The sequence below is a fragment of the Bicyclus anynana genome, chromosome 21, assembly GCF_947172395.1.
Source record: "Bicyclus anynana chromosome 21, ilBicAnyn1.1, whole genome shotgun sequence".
Lineage (NCBI taxonomy): Eukaryota > Metazoa > Arthropoda > Insecta > Lepidoptera > Nymphalidae > Bicyclus > Bicyclus anynana.
This window is the reverse complement of record NC_069103.1, coordinates 12,908,379-12,927,829: the sequence shown is the minus strand read 5'-3', so window position 1 is coordinate 12,927,829 and position 19,451 is coordinate 12,908,379. Positions and strand designations below refer to the sequence as shown.

Below are 19,451 nucleotides of genomic sequence, written 5' to 3'. Positions count from 1 at the left end.
TATTCGAAACTGAAAGGCGTGATAGCCCAGTAGATATGACCTCTGCCCCCGATTCCGGAGGGTGTGGGTTCGAATCCGGTCCGAGGCACGGCACCTTCAACTTTTCAGTTGTGTGCATTTTAAGAAATTAAATATCACGTGTCTCAAACGGTGAAGAAAAACATCGTGAGGAAACCTGCATATCCTATCCGCATTGAGCCAGCGTGGTGGACTATTGGCCTAATCCATAGAATTATAATGTACTTGTACCGAATCGTAAATCTATGGCCTAACCATTCTAAGAGGAGACTCAAACTCAGCAGTGAGCTGAATATGGGTTGCTAACGAGTACTGCTCGAAGGATCAGCGGTTTAACTGTAAAAAGTTAACAAGCAGATAAACTTTCGCACATAAAACATGGATAAGTATAGCTACTCTTTAGGTACCTATAGATATCTAACCTACCTATTCTCATGACCTAATCTACATAATCATATTGCATCGTATGATGTGTCAAGACCTCACACGCGATATACCCCGGCCCGTGCCGTCCAGTGCCAGGCGAGGAGTTAAAAAAACCGGGACGCCCCACTTAAATGCACTTCCAAGTTCCAAGCCACTTGCTGGCAATCCATCGCGTCCGACGGTCCCGCGCCGTTGCCATGGCAACTGGTAACAAACACGACAAACACTGTCAAACTCTGTCTTACGTAAAACAAGATATCTCTGGTGCCCAAGGCACCCAAGGAATGTATGACGAGACCGTGGAGGTGAATGCTAGAGAAATAGAAAGTCCGCCAAGTTCAGAAGACGAAGCCGTTAAAGCTGCCATGGCTAAGTTCAACCCTCCTGTAAGACATACGGCACGACATGACTTCGATTCTGAGAGTGATAGTGACACAGAAGTCGATAAATTTGGGAATATCTCCGAGGAGGATCAGGTACAATACTAGGTTATGTTACAATCTATACAATAACAATCTATACAATAATGAATCTTGAGAGAGAAAATAACTAGGTAGGTATCAGGGGGTGATTAGTGATCGATACTGATGCCAAAAATGCAATTAGTAAAATTTTTGTCTGTACCTATGTCTGTATGTATGTTCGTTATAGAAACAAAAAGTACCTACTCGACGGATTTTAACGAAACTTGGTACAGTAATTATTCATACTCCTGGGCAGATTATAGTGTGCTTTTCATCACGCTACGATCAATATGAACAGAGCAGTGAGGGGAAATGTTGTGATACTACTGTTAGGGCTGGATTAAAGAGATCTAAGGGCGGACGAAGTCGCGGCCGTCCGCTAGTCAATATTAATATAGGAGTTATTTATGTAGTAATCTAACTGATCGGTGCCAATTCTTTTGCAATGTAGCTGGCCTGTTTCAAACAGGTGTAAAATATAGACCAATAAAATCTATCTTGATATATCTGATACCTACTTTATCAGGTAGGTATAACAAAAGCGTAGAAGACTAGACGTTGAATAAAAATGACCAAAAATCGAGTCAAATAATTCTTCTGCCGTCATAAATAACATTGTTCGCTACAGAATTGAGGAGCATTTATTTGAATCTGTGTAAATCTAGTAGTCCCTTTGTGTAAAGATGCCTGTTGACCGTGACCCTATTAACAGGGACAGCGGGATTACGTTAAAACTATTCAAGATTCTGTACTTCCTAGCTCGAACCAACGGAATTAGAGCTGAATTTTAGTTTTACATATGCCATGTCATGGAATTGTGTGCTGATTTATGCCTGCCGATGAGAAGGGCCTACACACTCCCAACTCCCGGTCGCCCTGCTATTACCGACTAGGTACGGTGAAGAAGGTAATGGGAAGTGCTGGATGCTGGATGAGGAAGGCGGAGGATTATGTGTAGTAGCGCGATACCACACATGATCATAGTGCTGGACATAGGTCCAGCAGTGGACGGATTCAGGCTGATGATGATGAGGTATGCCTTTATGAGTAGGTAAGAGTATAACTTATGGCTATATTGAAATTTGCAACAGTACCTTAGGTACTTAAATTCGTTAAATTTATAGTCCCCAGATAGAAAGTCAGTTCCAGAGGAGGAATTGAAGCAGAAAGCGAAATCGACGAGTGACGTGTCGAGGCAGTCCAGTAAAAACAGAGATTCTTCAAACTCAGGTAAGTAAACATCCATATAAAGTTATGGTTGCCAGTGTAACAAACAACCTAATTTCAACCCACTGCTGAGCTCGAGTCTCCATTCAGAATGAGAAGAGTTAGGCCAATAGTCCACCACGCTGGGCCAATGGCGATTGGCAGACTTTACACACGCAGAGAATTAAGAAAATTCTCTGGTATGCAGGTTCCCTCACGATGTTTTTCCTTCATCGTTTGAGACACGTGATATTTAATTTCTTAAAATGCACACAACTACAAAGTTGCAGTTCACTTCCATCGGCTGATATGATGATTGTATGTAGGTAATGTTATCGCCGCGTTGCGACGACTTGCGGTACGGACGGCTTCAGTGTGTTCGTGGCGTTCGAGCCGTCCACATCTTTTGGAGTGTAATTCTTTATGGGTTACTTGGGATAGGCAGGGGAATGACTTGAGTGGAAAAGGGGAGTGTAAGATATCTGTCAAAGGCGCCTTTAATCCTACACACATCGTTCACAAGTGCGTGACTTCACTCAAGGTCATTCTCTGCCATTCTAGGGTCTTATTTTGGTTACATTTGTTAATTAAGAGCGCGCAGCACGTCGGTACGATATGGATAAAATTCGAAGCGCAAGCAAGACGCCGAATTATGACTTTCATGTGAGTGAAAAGCACGGAGCGATTGACGCGCGACGCAAATTTTATGACGTGAGCGCCAAAACAATTTTTACCTAATTGCAAGTAAATTAAACAACATAACGAAAAACAAAATGGCCATGTTCAAGATATATACCTAATTTTCTATACAAAACAAAAATTTAAGAAAATAAGTTTGCTTTTCCTGAGATTGAAAGCAAAATGTGAGCAAAACATGTATTTTTCAAAAAAATAAACTATGGAGAAAAGTTTTACTAATTGTGTATTTTGTATAGTCATAACGAAGCTAACACTTTGAAATATCATTTACCCAAATATCAGGCTCCTAACTTTTCCAGAATCTGAGATCCAGAACCATTTGTAACCACCAAATTACACATTGCACACTCTTAAGTTGTCCTCACAAATATTGTGAATCATAAACTTTGTTGGTTTTCTTATTTTTGTAATCACTTTTGAGTCTGCTAAAGTAATAATGAAGTCATGTATGTTTAGACACGGACAGCGCAGACGGGGGCACAGACATAGTGGAGCGTATGGAGCCGCTGGCGGGCAGCGGGCGCAGGCGCGGGGCCGTGCTGCTGCCGGACGGTGCCTACGACCCCAAGCACTACCAGCACCTGAAGGTGCCGCCCGACATGGAGAACGTGTTCCAGTACATCATGAAGTGAGACTGTTGTAGACTATAGTTTGTATAGTTGTGGTTTAGTCTAGAACTCTTGTCGATCATAATGTGAAAAAAGATTTGCTTTTTTGGGCAAATTGGATAGAGAGGAACCCAGGTTTTTGACAGCCACCGTGGCACAGTGATATGCGCGGTGGATTTACAAGACGGAGGTCCTGGGTTCGAACCCCGGCTGGGTCGATTAGGTTTTCTTAATTGGTCCACGTCTGTCAGGTGGGAAGCCGCGGCTAGTTACTACCCTACTGACAAAGACGTACCGCCAAACGACTTAGCGTTCCGGTACGATGTCGTGAAGAAACCAAAAGGGGTGTGGATTTCATTCTCCTCCTAGCAAGTTAGCCTGCATCCATCTTAGATTGCATCATCACTTAATATCAGGTGAGATTGTCAAGGGAAGTACTTGTAGAGAATAAAAAAAGTCTAGAACTCTTGTCGACCATAATTATGAAGAAAGATTAGCTTTTTTGAGCAAATTGGGTAGAGAGGAGCCCAGTTTTCACTTCCAAGACTATTATTGGAAGGGAAAATATTGGGAAAAAAAACGAATACATCAAAATCCATCCATATTCTTGTACCACCACTAAAAACCACGTTCATTGTGAGGGTTATAGGCTATATATTATCCCCGTATTTTCACGGGAACGGAAACTACACGGGTGAAACCGCAGGGTTAGTATATAAATGCGAAAAGTCAAAACGCAAAATCTCAAAAAGCGCTTGACGTACAAAGATTCTTGCAGGGATGTAGTTTATAGATAGTAGAGGTCCACTAAGAACAGATTTTGCGAGAGGGCCGGTTTAAGGAGGTCTAAGGGCGGCCTGTAGATAAAAAATGTCACTCCCAAGGTACACGCCACAGAAGATCGACATCTCCCTGAAGCTGGCGCCGTTCGTGCCGGAGTTCGTGCCGGCGGTGGGCGACACGGACGCCTTCCTCAAGGTCAGCACGCCGCCTGTCGCGCTGCGCGGCGCGCCGCTCGCCGAGCATGCTCTCGAGCACATCGACAACTTAGGTACGTTACCGTGACCCTAAGATAACGTTGGCTAGTCTATAGGCTCTGTAGCCTAGGGGACAAGTTGATATCACTACATAACCTAGGGGACTTGTTGATATATCACTATGAAAGATGAGAAAAAAAATTATAAGCTTAAGTACAGTCTTGGTCTTAGGACTTGGTTGCTTTGCCTTTTTGCTATCATATATATTTTTTAATCTCTAGGAGAGGGCGGGATTGTTTTCCAAAAATTTGCGAAAGTTCGACCGTAGGTATGTGTGGCCATGTCATACGAGTAAGGAGCTAAGTGCGATGTCTCATTAATGCGTTTCGTCGTCGCAGAGACGGACGGAACGGATTGACGGGCGAGAGACGAAACGGGGGGAGGCGCTGTTGAAATTCCGCTAGCACTCAGTACTCTATGAAAAACATTTGTTTCATATGTATTATTTAGACTGACGAGGTCAGCAGTGGCGTGTACAAGGTAGGCACTATACGTACTAAATGTACAAAATTGAGAATTTCTTCTACAATACAGGTTCCAAATTAGTCTTCAAGGTAGGTGTTAGTGTATAATTTCAAACCTTTCAGTAGGCAGTGCATTTTTGCATCTATGAAGTGCACGCCACTGGAGGTCAGTCATCCTCTTGCGCTGCGGTGTCGTAGGTCATCTCAACGCAGGTGTGGCATTCAATGCGTTGACGACGCAACGCGACGTAACAATGAGGCATCGTCCTAACCTTGTATTTTTGTAGGTTTAACAGTCCTCGACGAGCCGTCCGCAGAGCAGAGCGACTCTGCGCTGCTGCACCTGCAGCTGAGAGCCTTGTCAAAGAGCACCAGCGCCAAGTCCACTGTGGTAAAGATATATTTAAATGTAATATCGCTTCCTATCGCGTGGAAATCTGTTTTGTACAAATCCAGCTGGAACCATAGATGAAAAGTAGCCTATGTCCTGCTCCGTGTAATTTATCTCTATCTATATATATCTAATTAACAAAATCGGTTCAGTTAAGATTTGAATGGAAGTTAAGAATGGTTATGGACTCGTCTTGGCTTTACCTATTTTACATGAAAATGTTTTAGTGAGATTCTTTTGTCATTAAATAGTTATAGTAAGAGCCGAATAGCCCAGTGGATGTGACTTCTACCTCCGATTCCGGAGGGTGTGGGTTCGAATCCGGTCTGGGGCACCTCCAACTTTTCAGTTGTGTGCATTTTAAGAAATTAAATATCACGTGTCTCAAACGGTGAAGGAAAAACTTCGTGAGGAAACCTGCATACTAGAGAATTTTCTAAATTCTCTGTGTGTGTAAAGTCTGCCAATCCGCGTTGGGCCAGCGTGTTGGATTGACCTAACCCCTCTCATTCTGAGAGTACACTCGAGCTCAGCAGTGAGTCGAATATGGGTTGATTATGATGATGACGAGTTATAGTAAACGGCCTGTAAGCTAAACATGTAAGTGGCGCAAGGTGCAACGAGTAAACATAGCAACACAGTGACGCCACTACAATCGCGTACAAAATTCTCTATTTTTTGACAACTTTATTGTACCGGCCAACCACGGAGTACACATCTAACACTTTTGTTCATAAGTGTACCTGCACAGACAACTGTCATTATTTATTTATTTATTTATTATTCAACAAACAACACATTGAAATTAAGCCTAACCATAGTGCAACACAAACCACAGTTAGTTTTACTGTGCACTGGTTATTATTGCATAATACAATATTTAGGAACAAACAGAACATTATTAACAAACAGAAGAGGATAAATAAACAGATTAACAAACAGAAGAGGATAAATACCAAGAATAATCATTATAGGGTAGTTAAATAAAAGTGTGAGTGAACCGGTGCTGCGACGCTACACAGGCTGTCCCAAAAAATAATTCTTTAGTTTCCGCTTATGTACGTTCGTGAGTATATTGGTATCTTTTAGAAGATTCTTTATGGTTTCATTACTTGCAATTTAATCCACGAAAATAAATTGCACTGAACTGAGACTGCGTGAGTGGAAGCCAACGTGGGCGAAGCTGGAGCGATAGCTAGTATTTCGTAATATCATCAAACAGCTACGCGATATTACTAAGTCGTATTCCAGATATGTCATCGGTATTATAAATTATCCGGACTAGGTCACGGATGTCCGAATTTAAACGCTGGATCATGTCATACATTAATTTTTTAAATTAAATTTTATATTTAACCGACTTTCAGAAATAAGTAAAAGAAAGAAAATAAACTTTATTGTATACCACAAAACACAAAACACAATATATACAAATAGCATAATAGGCGACTTTATCACTAACAAGCGTGTCTTTTCCAGACAACATAATGAAGATGTATTTTTTTATAATTTTTAATAGTGTTTTGTATCATATGTTGTATTATTAACATTGTTAAAAAATTAAAAAAAAACAATCACATAAATAAATGAGCGAAATTTATAAAGATATAGGTTATGGAGTACAGTAAGCTGGATGTAATCAAATCTAATCAAATCAAAATTCATTTATTTCTATTAGGCTTAGTTTACCTACAAGCACTTTATAAACGTCAGGTAGGTATTTTTATAGATATATTTAATTAATGGTGGTAATAAATAGTCGAAAACTTAAAATTAAACAAGGGTTCGGACCAAGACACGGTCCTAGAACCTAGAGCCCACAACAAACTCAGCCACTGTAGTTTTATGTAAGTGTGTATAGACCCTGACACGTCAGTTGGACTTAAATAGCAGTTGCCTGCGCGTACAGTTCATAACAAAAGTGTTAGACGTGTGCTTTGTAGTTGCCCGGTACACTCATCGTCATTATCGACCTATTTTAACAACAGGGGATAAGAAGCTTATGCCCACCACGCTGTTGCAATGCGGGTTGGTGGGCTTAAGGTAGAAGGTTTTAGGTAGAGGTTAATTATAGAAGTTTAAATAAAAAAGATCTGTGGACTTAAACCATTTAATAGCATCGGACAGGGAAAGTAAAATAATATTTGTTTGATAGATTTATAGTAAAACATAATACGGACCAACTGTTATATAGGATCTGTCAAAACAAAGATAGCGAAGTAACAAACGTCTCTAAAAATACTAACAAACCTCTTGACCGAATTTCGGTAACTGCGGCTGACTAGCCATAAGATATAGAGTTCTGTTAAATTTATTTATTTATATAAACAGGCCAACTAAATTTGTGCACACAAAATAATTTACATAATATGATATAAAATAGATACCTATATAATTTAGTGGAAATACAGATTTAAAACATGAACTACAATAACTGGCTTCTACAGTAGACACAGAAATACTAAGCATATAAACAGAACAAAACACACTAAATAACACAAAAAAAAAAAATAAAGAAAGCAAAAATGAACAAAGAAGAAAGAGCAAATTAATAGTAAAATTTAAGTACCGTCACACAACGGAGTTGATAACTTTACTACGGAAGCAGATCGTTTTAGAATTAAAAATCTGTGGTTGTATTCTTTACCGAAAAATAACTATAAATGTTCAAGGAACATTGTATTTTTAATTTAATATTTTCGGGGTAGGTAAATAATATTTCGTTTGTACGTTAAATAACTAATTCTTAAAATGTATCCCTTATATGCATCCTTATAATTATGATGTAGTCAAGCCAAGTTTTACGTGTTTTAAACACGTAAATTTTGCTTGATATTATTGGCGTGGATTAGATATAGTATACCTACTACCTATCGATCGATCGATCGATCGATATCAACCCATATACGGCTCACTGCTGAGCTCGAGTCTCCTCTCAGAATGAGAGGGGTTAGGCCAATAGTCCACCACGCTGGCCCAATGCGGATTAGCAGACTTCACACACGCAGAGAATTGAGAAATTCTCTGGTGTACAGGTTTCCTCACGATGTTTTCCTTCACCGATTGAGACACGTGATATTTAATTTTTTAAAATGCACACAACTGAAAAGTTGGAGGTGCATGCCCTGGACCGGATTCGAACCAACACCCTCCGGAATCGGAGGCAAAGGTCATATCCACTGGGCTATCACGGCTCTTACCTATACTTAAGTATATCTATATGTGGCCAAAATTCGCTTGCAAGGGCTTCAGACTATGCTTAGTTTACGTACCCACTAGATGACCTCTTTAACGCGGCGGTGCGAAAAAATGCCCGTTGTACCACAAACAAAAGGGTTCGGATTTCGTTTCCCGGTGAAATTAAACACTTCTTAACAAAAACACAAGGCCGTTTAACCGTCATTCAGTTAAACAATTAACATTAACATTAACATTCGATTGTGGTCGTTAAACCAACACTATCACCCAGATCCCGTGCGATCCCGGGTCTAAGATCCCTGACGCCTCTTTTAAAAGGAAGGAGACTTGCCCCTGTAGCCAAGTGGCACGACGATTCTCTTTCTACGATCGCAAACGCTTCGAAAACTAGAAAAATGTATGAGAATGACATTTGCTATCGAAAGGTCAGGTGATCAAGATCTGTCATACCCGCATACATACGATCGTATCTACGAGGGGCTGGCTCTCTAGCAGGCCATTAAAATAGGCTGATACCTAATCTATGATGACTTAAGTTTCAAGTAATTATGATTTATTTCAGTTGACAAGGAAGATAGATCACGCTGAAAAGAATCCCAAAGCGATCGAGCGCTGGGTCAGAGACGTGAGCGAGCTGCACTTGGCCAAACCGCCGCCCACCTTCACGTATACGTGGTAAGTGTATATATTACGAATTAATAGAACAAGCAACAATCTCAACATAACGACCCATATTCGGCACACTGAGCACGAGTCTCCTCTCAGAATGAGAAGGCTTAGACCTTGGGTTTTAGCTGGTGGGAGGCTTCAGCCGTGGCTAGTTACCACCCTACCGACAAAGACGTACCAATTTAGCGTTCCGGTACGATGTCGTGTAGATACCGAAAGGGGTGTGGATTTTCATCCTCCTCCTAACAAGTTAGCCCGCTTCCATCTTAGATTGCATCATCATTTACCATCAGGTGAAATTGTAGTCAAGGGCTTATTTGTAAAGAATAAAGAAAAAGGCCAACACGCTGGCCAAATGCGAATTGGCAGACTTCACACATGTAGAGAATTAAGAAAATTCTCAGGTACCCAGGCAATTCCTTACGATGTTTTTTCTTCACAGTGTGAAACACGTGATATTTTAGCGTGATGAGGGTGCAAGTTTCATCGCTTTTATGCCTGAAAGTATTGGTTTTAAAGTTTAAAACCACCACGCTGCCCCAATGCGCGGTGGACGGGGTTAGGCTGATATTGTAACTTCATCGCTATGAAGTTAGTAAGTTAGCTACCGCAGTATCAAAAATTTGTAAAAAATATTTACAATATTACTTGCTTAATCTGGTGGTGCGTCTCGAAAAAAAAAACTTAACAAACTTCAGAAAGTAAAAAAGTACCTTAATTCTTTATGGTGAAAGAGTTAGGGTAGAGTAGGTAAATCAAAAACTAAAGAGATTTTTCGGGATTTGATCTTGCAAGTCTATTGGGCCTCCCAACTAATTTTGATACAGGGCACCTCAAACTCAAAAGCACGCTACGACATTGTTTCATAGACACAGAATTCGTATACCCATGTACCTCTCAGACAAATTATTGTATAGGACCTGCCTCGCTAAACGTTACTTTTCTGTCAAAGTATATGATCAACGATCTAATGCGATTATAAAAATTGTCTCTATAGAATCGATGTTAAATAGTTGTAATCGTGTTCGTCGGTTAAAGAGCTCCGTAAAAATACCTTTTTGTGTAATTGAATTGTGTAAAAAAGGGGCAAAAACTTCTAGTTTAGTAGAAGATATATACCAAATCTAAGCTCGTTTTCTTCAGAAAATGACAGACAATTTTGTTCGTGACTATGAGTGCGATACAGGTCCTTCTATAATTGGTCTGAGATGTACCTAGTCATGCGAAATCACAAAGACTAACCAATGGACCATTTTAAATCCATGGAATGGATGGAAGTAAATATAGTATAATATAAATAATATTTAAATTATTACGAGTTCCCACGCCAAAACAATGAAGGTGCCGAGTTTAGCTAATAGGTTCTCATTTCGTTCATTAACCGCGTGCACCGCGCAATGAAGATAACTAATTACAATGTCTGAGCCGGAGAAAGTTCATAGATTTTATCATTTATATTATAATAGCGCATTGTTAAGTTTATCTATTTAAAACAGTTTCCTGACAGACAGACAACAAGCGGTATAAAAAAAACGCAAAAGGCTGACAGGCCTATGTCTTTATTTCTCTATCTATCTAATCTACAAAGAAAATACTTACCTACCGACAGTTGGAAATATTTATTCATGTCATTTAGATTAAACTTTACTATTGAAATCAACCATCTTGCTAAAAATAGATTAACGAGTATCAGCTGAAAATACATAATTTGTAGAAAGTTGGGTACCAAAGATCGAGAAAAGACTTATTTTTGTCCGTCTGATTGGGCTAATTTCTGGACCCTGGTAGATTGAGTGCCGTGGACAAGTAAATACCAAAAATCTTTGATTCCTATTAATCTATTAAACATAAAGGGTATGTAGCTATTATCTGTTTAATAGAGCAAGATAATTGCTGGATTAAACATTATCTGTGAACCAGAAATATTATCACAAGAGATTTGACAGCTGGTTTTTCCAATTTCCGATTGATCAATTTTCTTTTATTGTTTTAGCAAAATGCCCGACATCGACAGCCTAATGGAGGAATGGCCGGAGACCATGGAGGATACCCTAAATGAGGTTGGATTCCCTCCAGCAAACATAGATTGTACTTTATCCCAGTACGTAGATCTAGTCTGTGCTTTATTTGACATACCAGTGCAAGGTGACACTCTCAATGACAGAATACAGGCACTACATTTGTTGTTTAATCTGTACTCTGCTGTCAAAAACTCCCAGTTGTACGCTGAGAGGGAAAAAGAGAAGGCTGGAGGGTAGTTTAAGATTTAATATACTTTAGTTTATAGAGGGTAGGTATGGAGTAGCATTGTTTTACATAATCTATGTTTTAACCCGACTGCAAGAAGGGTTACATAAGAAAGTAATCGTTGAAAAACAGTTCATTATATCATGACTAAACATTTTACATCATTCCTACCCTCAAATTTCTATTTCTCTACAATTATTAATTTCTCATCGGCGCCATTCTGGTTTGATTTTTAACTAATTTATAGTTTACTCGTATAGTTTTAGTATGACCATAAATATAAAACATAAGTATATGGACATGATATTATGTTCCTTATTTTCGTAACATGACGGATTTTTATTTTCCTTGTGATTCACAGGTAAGGAAAACCATCACATGTGGAAATTTACAACATTTGACGGTTTTCCTTCCCTATAAGTTTGGTTCTTAGCTGCCGAACTTCGAGTCTACTCAACTCTGAATATGGCGCAGTGTACAAAAAATATTGTCAGAGTGGACTCGAAATTTGGCCCATGTTTATACGACTATACTTTAGGTATTCATTAATAAAAATAAATGATTTCATAAAATGCAGATTTGTTACTATCATCGGCCTCTTTAGAGATCTTTAGGCTTATGATCCGCACCGCGAATCAACAAAAAGATATGTCGACCAATCGAGAACATCGCTCTCGTCCCATCGCAACGAAACCAACAGCTAAATTTCTATTCCTCCGCTATTGGTCATCTTACTATTGTTAACGTATTTATGTTAACCTTCGGTGCGTCAGAGTGGTGGGATAATTAATTGATTATAATATAAGGTCGGAGTATGCCCTACTAGTTTCGAACTCATAAGGGGCCCTTAGTCATGAGCTGGTTCTTGCAACGCGGCACGATCCAAACTGCGAAGCGACGGCGTGGCGTGCAGCTGCTCGCATCGCGCGCTGGGAGAGGGGTTGCGTGGTGGAGAGTGAAGGTTCTGTTACACTCGCCGACGGTTCATTAATGTCATCTTCATTAGACACGTCTATGTGATGTGATGGCCTATGTGATTTTTCAGACTATAATCGATTTTTCATTTCATTCCATTAGTTAGAGTATAAACAAGAGTGTTATTGGTCCCAGAGTATCTATCAACAGCCCAAGAACAAGAATGTTAGCTAGGCTTTAGATGTCTGTTTTCTGTTTTCGACCCTTGAAAGTTCGAGACATTGTTTTTTGAAAAAAACCATGAAACCATGAAAAACCAAGTCAATATTGACTGCCTATTTTAATGGATAGATATTATTAAAAAAAATTAAAATACAATCGGATACTTTGGCAAATGTTTATTTACAAATATTTGTTACAATAATCTAGACAAAAATATACAGTCACTACGCACTTCTTCTAGCCTCTATGGTGACGCTATATTCCGATTCCACGTAAGGGAGATGCCTCATTAGTGCGGTGCGTGGCGTCGCAGTGCATTATGACGACGCGTGCACCAAGTCAGCCATAACAATGGATCGAAGTCGTAGCAACGGATTTCCGTTGAAACGTCGCTGCGGCGCTGCTTAAATGTGGCATGTCATTTATAATGAAAACAACGCATTCTCGACGCTGCGACATCACAACGCGCTAATGAGGCTCGCTCTAATTATTATATATTTATTACGATAAAGTACAATTTTTATTGACATTAAGGACATAGTATATACAGCTAATAACTATTGACTTGCCACATAATCTTGGATCAGACGGCTAACAAGTATTAATATTGATTTAAACTTATTTATTACATAGTTTTTATGAAAAAAATCCAAAATGGTAGACAGTAGATTTGAAACTCCATTTCTACTAAAAATGTCAATGCCTTATCACTTGGCCATGTCGGAATTATTTTTCAAAATCTTTAGTCTATGGTAGGCTTAATAGTAATTCTATTGACTTATTTATTAGATATTTTTCAGCTATTTGAGTGCTATTTACGGTCCCTTTTAATTAGTTGATTAAATTGTACAAACTAATGTGTTTATAACAAGTCAATGTGATTGTAGAAGCAAACAAAATGGGATTAAAATCGATATTGCTATGACTTTTCTTCAGCGTAGAATATTATGTAAATTAATTATTTTTTTCCTGACACCTCAACACATACGAGGACGTGATGTCGAATTGAACAGTGATTATTACATCTTGAGATTATCCATAGACAATACAGAATCCATAAACAATAGAATATATGTTTTGAGGTGCCAGGAAAAAAAAACGAGTGTCTATAGACCACACCACTGAAGTAAAACTTCTTTCAATAGTAAAAATCTAAGCGCCATCTATGAGACTCAGATGGCAACACAACAGTTTCTTGAAGTGTACAAAAAGGGTTTGTTTCAAAGTTCTCTAAGAGCGCCATCTGCTGGTAGTTTAAAATGAGAAACCCTGTTTCATTATGCCTGTAGATGGCAGCACGCATCGCCCGATTACACTTTTCATAACCAACTTGCTCTGTCAAGTCAGGCGTGCGTGAAGAATTTATACTTCAATGTTTTAGGTGTTATTTGTACACTCCTGTGCACTATAACTCGCCGTTTGCTAGTATTCGAAAGTCTACGATTAATAAATGGAAATGATAATGAAATATTGGACGGTATAATACATGGAAAAACATACAATTCTACTTTCTCAAGGGATAGCAAAGAATTTGTGTGGGGTTTATTATATGAAATCACAATTTTAGTCTGGTCGTGTTTTAAGAAACATGTACGATTGTGTATAATAAAAATATTTGTAAAGCAAAGCGAGCTGAATATTCAACGTAAAATGGTTTATTCAGTAACTCGATCGATATTTATGCATTAAATACGAAATATTAAATTAATTGAGTTTGAATTCGAATAAAACTCGGGTAATTTCTGTCTGTTTTTGACCTATGACAGCCTAGGACGCTTCTAGAGACCTGACCGATATTATCAACCATTTATAAGCATTAAAGACAAACCCAAGAATTTTATAAGTCCGCTTGCAGTGTCCATTGTCTTGTCTAGACGCAAGTGTTTTCGTGTTTTCGTGCAACAAAAAACAATTGACGCGCGTTTTAGAAGCGTCTAAAAACCGCTTTTAAGGCTGCCTGTCCACCAGAGCGGAGCGAGGGAGCATAGCGGAGAAACGGACTAATTCGGAGCGGAGTTGCGGAGCGAGACTATGTTAAAAAAATAAATGTTACATTTAATTTATTTAACCCCGCTCCGCTTACCGACTTCATATGAATTTTTAAACTAGCTCGCAAGTCCCTGTCCACTTAAGAGGAGCGGAGTTTTTGTGCAATCAAATTGGTTAATATTTCTCCGTTTCTCGACTCCGCTGCCTCACTCCGCTTCGGTGGACTGGCAGCATAAAACGAGCGTTAAACCCACTCAGTATAAAAATACGAGCGTTTAAAACAAACGCGTTTTTTTTACGCTCGCCGCCGACGACTGCAGATAACGTGGATTTGATGTCATTGTAACAATTTGTGCTACATATTATTAGTAATAGTCAGAAATAATAGTTTTAAACAATAAAAAAAGGTAATAAATCTAGCTAGTGAGGTCCTAAGCTTACTACAATCTACTTAATGTTAAACATAACTTTTTTTTATTTATTTACACTAATCTATTACATAGCAAATTCACAAAGCATTTCGATATCACAGTTGCATACATTGCACCCACACTCTTAACACGTTCGCTGCGGAACGAGATCAATTGACCTCGTAAACGTTACGAGGTCGATAAACCTCGTTCCGCGCCACATAATGTTTTAGTACGAGGTCGAAAAACCTCGTTCCGCACCAGCGGAAAGTATCAGTGCCGCAGCGAACGTGTTAATAAAAATTAATTATTACATACCAGTGAATTTTAGAGTTCCCACACACTTTTTTTTCTATGGCGTATATACGATAGCAGTTGTAAGTTGTGCGTAACATTGGACTTTTTAAATCTCGCGCTGCGATGACATTAATACAGTAGCGTGAACTTCAGTTGGCCTACTCACTATTTTGGTCTTAATTATCAATCTATTAAAATATACATCAAATCTGTAAGGACCCTCGTCCTTACTATAAGAGAAGCTAAATACTGGCTCATCTCTACACTGGTAAGGCAAGCAGACCGCGCACGATCACTCAGGTCGAACGCCGGTGACAGACTGTCGACTGACTCATTGCCCCCACTACCAATGTACATGAGATAGTGTATGTAGTATTGTAGGTATCTATTTAGTATACACAAACACTACAAAATCAATTGACAAAATGTCATTTACCCACTGTATATCCACCAGTAAGCACCGGATGACATTTGTTACATAGAATCTCAATTTCGTACATGTCAACTGGCATACGTCAAAGATAGTGAATTAGACTGCAGGACGGACATTGTTGGTGAAAGAATATCCATTTTGTACAATTTGTACGGGTTAGTACCCTAATTGAATATGTTGTGCACGCCATGGCATTGGGTTCTTACGCTCGTCAAACGCTGTGTGTAGGGTCTCTTATTTAACTGAACCGTATGGAGAAATCAGAAATCATAACAGACAATACAATTGTTTTAAGAAACTAAAGCTAATTTACGTAAATAAAATTTTGGTATAATATTATTTTTTATCAAGCGTGAGGAGTTTATAAAAGTTAAAAATATACATTTATATTAATTATGTAATTAAATTAGTCACTATGATCGGTGTAGTTTCATTGTATGGTGATGGAAGAAAAAAAAACTGAAAATTTGAAGATTGGATAAAGAATTAAACTTTTACACAAAACAAATATCTTCACCCATACAGTGTCAGTTAAATAATATACACTGTGTACTTATTACACTATTTATAATACAACTAGTAGTATTCAATTGAAAGACAAAATATACAGGGTGCTCGGGAGTATTTCCCATAACTTCAAGGTGTTGACGAGTCCACCTATAGGAGCCGAAATGCATAACAAATATTTTATTACCTAAAAAAAAAGTTTTTATATTTTCATACAAAGTAATTCTAATAATTTCGATTATCCATGTAATACAGGCCTTTATCTAAACTTGCCTTTTAAAATTTAAAATTTTGGCTACACCACAATTTTAAGGATAAGGGACACATTTTAAGATCTGTTTACAAAAGAAATATTATTTACTAATAAAACATTAATTCTACAACACATGTTCCTTGGACATATTTAATTAATTTTTCTTATAGAATACAATCCTAGAGTTATGGTCCCGAGCAACCTGTATAATAGAATATTTTCTTCGATCAACAATATTTCCTATATAAAAAGATGTCTAGAGAAAGGAAAGATTGCCACCAATGTGTCTGACATCTGAGGGTATGATATCCCATAGAAAAGATAATAAAAATTATAGTGTGTACTTGGAAAATTAAGGGTCTAGACCCTTAAAACCTGCTACCTCCCAAAGCAATCATGCGTGTATACATTATTGTTGATCGGAGATAAATAAAAAAAAAAAGTAAAATTGTATTTCAATCTAGATGTAAATGGAAAAAGCGAAGTACATACTTTTATGACTTTAATAAAAATTAATCCCCGTCACGGGAACGGAAAGTAACGAAAAGATTTTCCTTGTATTTATATTTCTACAACAAATAGACAGACAGACACAGCGGCGGATTTTGTTTTATAACTAGCTGACGCCGCGCGGTTTCACTCGCGTGGTTCCCGTTCCCGTAGGAATACGGGGATAATATATAGCCGTCCTCGATAAAGATACGGGGATAGTCTTTAGCCTTCCTCGACAAATGGGATGTCTAACACTGAAAGAATTTTTCAAATCGGACCAGTAGTTCCTGATATTAGCGCGTTCAAACAAACAAACAAACTCTTCAGCTTAATAATATTAGCATAGATATGTATAGATTGGTAGCTCAAACATGGAAAGTATGTACTCAGCATATAATATGTATCGATGAAATATATCATACAATAAACATTAGGAACGAAAGCAATAGACTTAATAAGTAAAACCATAATATGTATTTTTACAAATTAATCAATATTTTTTTAAATATCGATTCAATTGACCCAACTTAATATTAAAAGCAATGAAGACTAGTTGTCAAGTTTAGTTTATGCTTTCTTTTGTCCGCTACTTTATAAGTATGCAACAATACTAATAGTCCGGTCAAATTAAACCAAAAAATAAGAGTATAGTTACCTAAATTCCCACCAAGCTGAAAATCGGAAAGATTAAGATATCATTAAAAACAAAATTTGAAAGTTCCCCTTCTTTCCCCTGTAAGGAAAAAAAAATATTTAAGGTTTTCAGATAGGATAGATCAGGAACTTTCAGATTTTATTTTTAATGATATTTTAAACAATCTTACCAATATTCAGCTTGGTGGGAATTTAGGTCACTTCGAATGTCTAAATTGGCCGGATTATAAACATAAAATATAATTCAAATAACATAAAAATTGGAAAGTTAATAATAGATTTAAGTGTGGATATGAGAGTTGTATTTATAATTTTCATACACTATAAATTACCAGAACTGACATCTGACAATCGACGTCAAGTGATATTGAGCTTTAAAACAAAAGCACAAGTTCCATTTCACTGTGACTTAACTGTTTCTGTATTGTGTGTCAACTATTTTGTGGGTGTCAAATGTTAATTTAAAAGTTAATTTAATGACGAATTGAAACACGATTCGTCAGTCAATCCTTTGAATTAAACTACAACGACGAATTTTAATAATAATATTTTTTCTGATTTGTTGTTTTATCTATGGCTGTTTGAAAAAAATAATAGTTAAGTAAATAGATATCATTAAAATGGTTTTAATTTCAAATTGGCATGTAAGATAAGATCAAGATTGTGATTGGTCATAAGGTGTCAGACAGAATAATCTTTTTCCTTTTCGGAAATCAGAGGAAGGTGCCTTTTTGTAAAATCAGCATTTTGCCCAATATAACAATATAACGGATTTGCGTCAAATAACTTTGAAGTCACCTTACCAAATATTTGCACAGCCGCATATGCGTGTTGCAGTCTATACAGAAAGGAGATGGTCCACTCTTGTACCCCGTATCAATAAATTTTAAAAAATACAAGAATTTTATTAAAATTTATTAAAGTGAATAAATCTAAGTAAATAAAAAGAAACAAATAAAATGAAAAAACCCAAGTTTTTGAGTTATATCAAGATGGCGCCCATAGAGAAACTATGACATGACAATTGACAGCAAACGTCAAATCGATTATTGCATTGAAAACGTCATCTATCCGCCATTATTACCCTTATTAGCGTTGCTTTTCTTGGGAGATAATGAATATTATTTCGAAAGAATTAAAGTAAATTCGTAGATTTGTATAATCAAAAATAGTTTAAAAAAATATTTTCTTTTATTTCCGCTAGGGTACAATTGACCCTGGGCTCCATAGAATTTTGGACCATCTCCATTTGACTTTTAATTATTGTTTACTATGCACCCATTTGAACCAACAGTATTAGTTATTCATCATTTTAATGAGAAATAAAAAGTACGTGTATTTATTGCGTCCATAGACACTTCGATGAGTGTTTGTACTTACAACCAAACAAAAAACTATAATTTAATCTATTAAATGTCATCGATCCTCACGTCGCTTAAGTAACTGCAAATTTACGATCCCAGGCTCCCCTACTATAATAATATTAGCTGACAGTTTCCATACGTTTGGATTTTATACCACGGTCTCTTGGCCTACGATGACGGCTAGCTGCCTGCTAGTGGTAGTGGAACAGATTCAGGAGCCGACGGTTCAAAGGGAACTGCTGCTTCAGCTCCATCGGCTCCTCCTCGTTGCGGATGCAGAAGTAGCTGGTGATCACACTCCGGCAGATGGGACACTTGTCCAGTTTCGCTGGAAAGAGAAATGTGTGTGGTTAGTAAAGTAAGTATTGGATTTATAAGATTTTCTTCAGCCGATGGTAGGTATAAATGTGGCCATTCTAACTTTCAACTAAAATCTATACAGCGAATGCACGTGTCATTCGCCATTCGTGTCATTTATATCTTTTTTT

The 19,451-nt window shown here is 37.8% G+C and overlaps 2 protein-coding genes across 2 annotated transcripts in view; one reads left to right on the top strand and one right to left on the bottom strand.

The window, feature by feature from the left end:
- The first annotated feature begins 51 nt into the window (after positions 1-51).
- LOC112054427 (intraflagellar transport protein 46 homolog) lies at positions 52-16,001 on the top strand. Its single transcript, XM_024094219.2, has 7 exons — positions 52-920; positions 2,033-2,138; positions 3,270-3,441; positions 4,306-4,472; positions 5,210-5,313; positions 9,074-9,186; positions 11,174-16,001. The coding sequence occupies exons 1-7, from the start codon at positions 576-578 to the stop codon at positions 11,436-11,438; spliced, it is 1,272 nt and encodes a 423-aa protein (XP_023949987.2). The 5' UTR covers positions 52-575; the 3' UTR covers positions 11,439-16,001.
- Positions 12,726-19,451, bottom strand: part of LOC112054400 (cell growth regulator with RING finger domain protein 1) — a 49,103-nt gene continuing 42,377 nt past the window's right edge. Inside the window, exon 7 of the mRNA XM_052888036.1 lies at positions 12,726-19,291. Coding sequence (XP_052743996.1) covers positions 19,155-19,291 — 137 coding nt within the window. The 3' untranslated portion in view covers positions 12,726-19,154. The remainder of the gene's footprint in view (positions 19,292-19,451) is intronic.

What these genes read in the sequence shown, in the direction of transcription:
- LOC112054427 (XM_024094219.2), top strand. Translation starts at nt 576, where the DNA reads ATGCACTTCCAAGTTCCAAGCCACTTGCTGGCAATCCATCGCGTCCGA. An exon ending in CCAGCGCCAAGTCCACTGTG is followed by an intron (nt 5,314 to 9,073) that starts GTAAAGATATAT and finishes GATTTATTTCAG; the next exon opens with TTGACAAGGAAGATAGATCA. An exon ending in CCCACCTTCACGTATACGTG is followed by an intron (nt 9,187 to 11,173) that starts GTAAGTGTATAT and finishes TTATTGTTTTAG; the next exon opens with CAAAATGCCCGACATCGACA.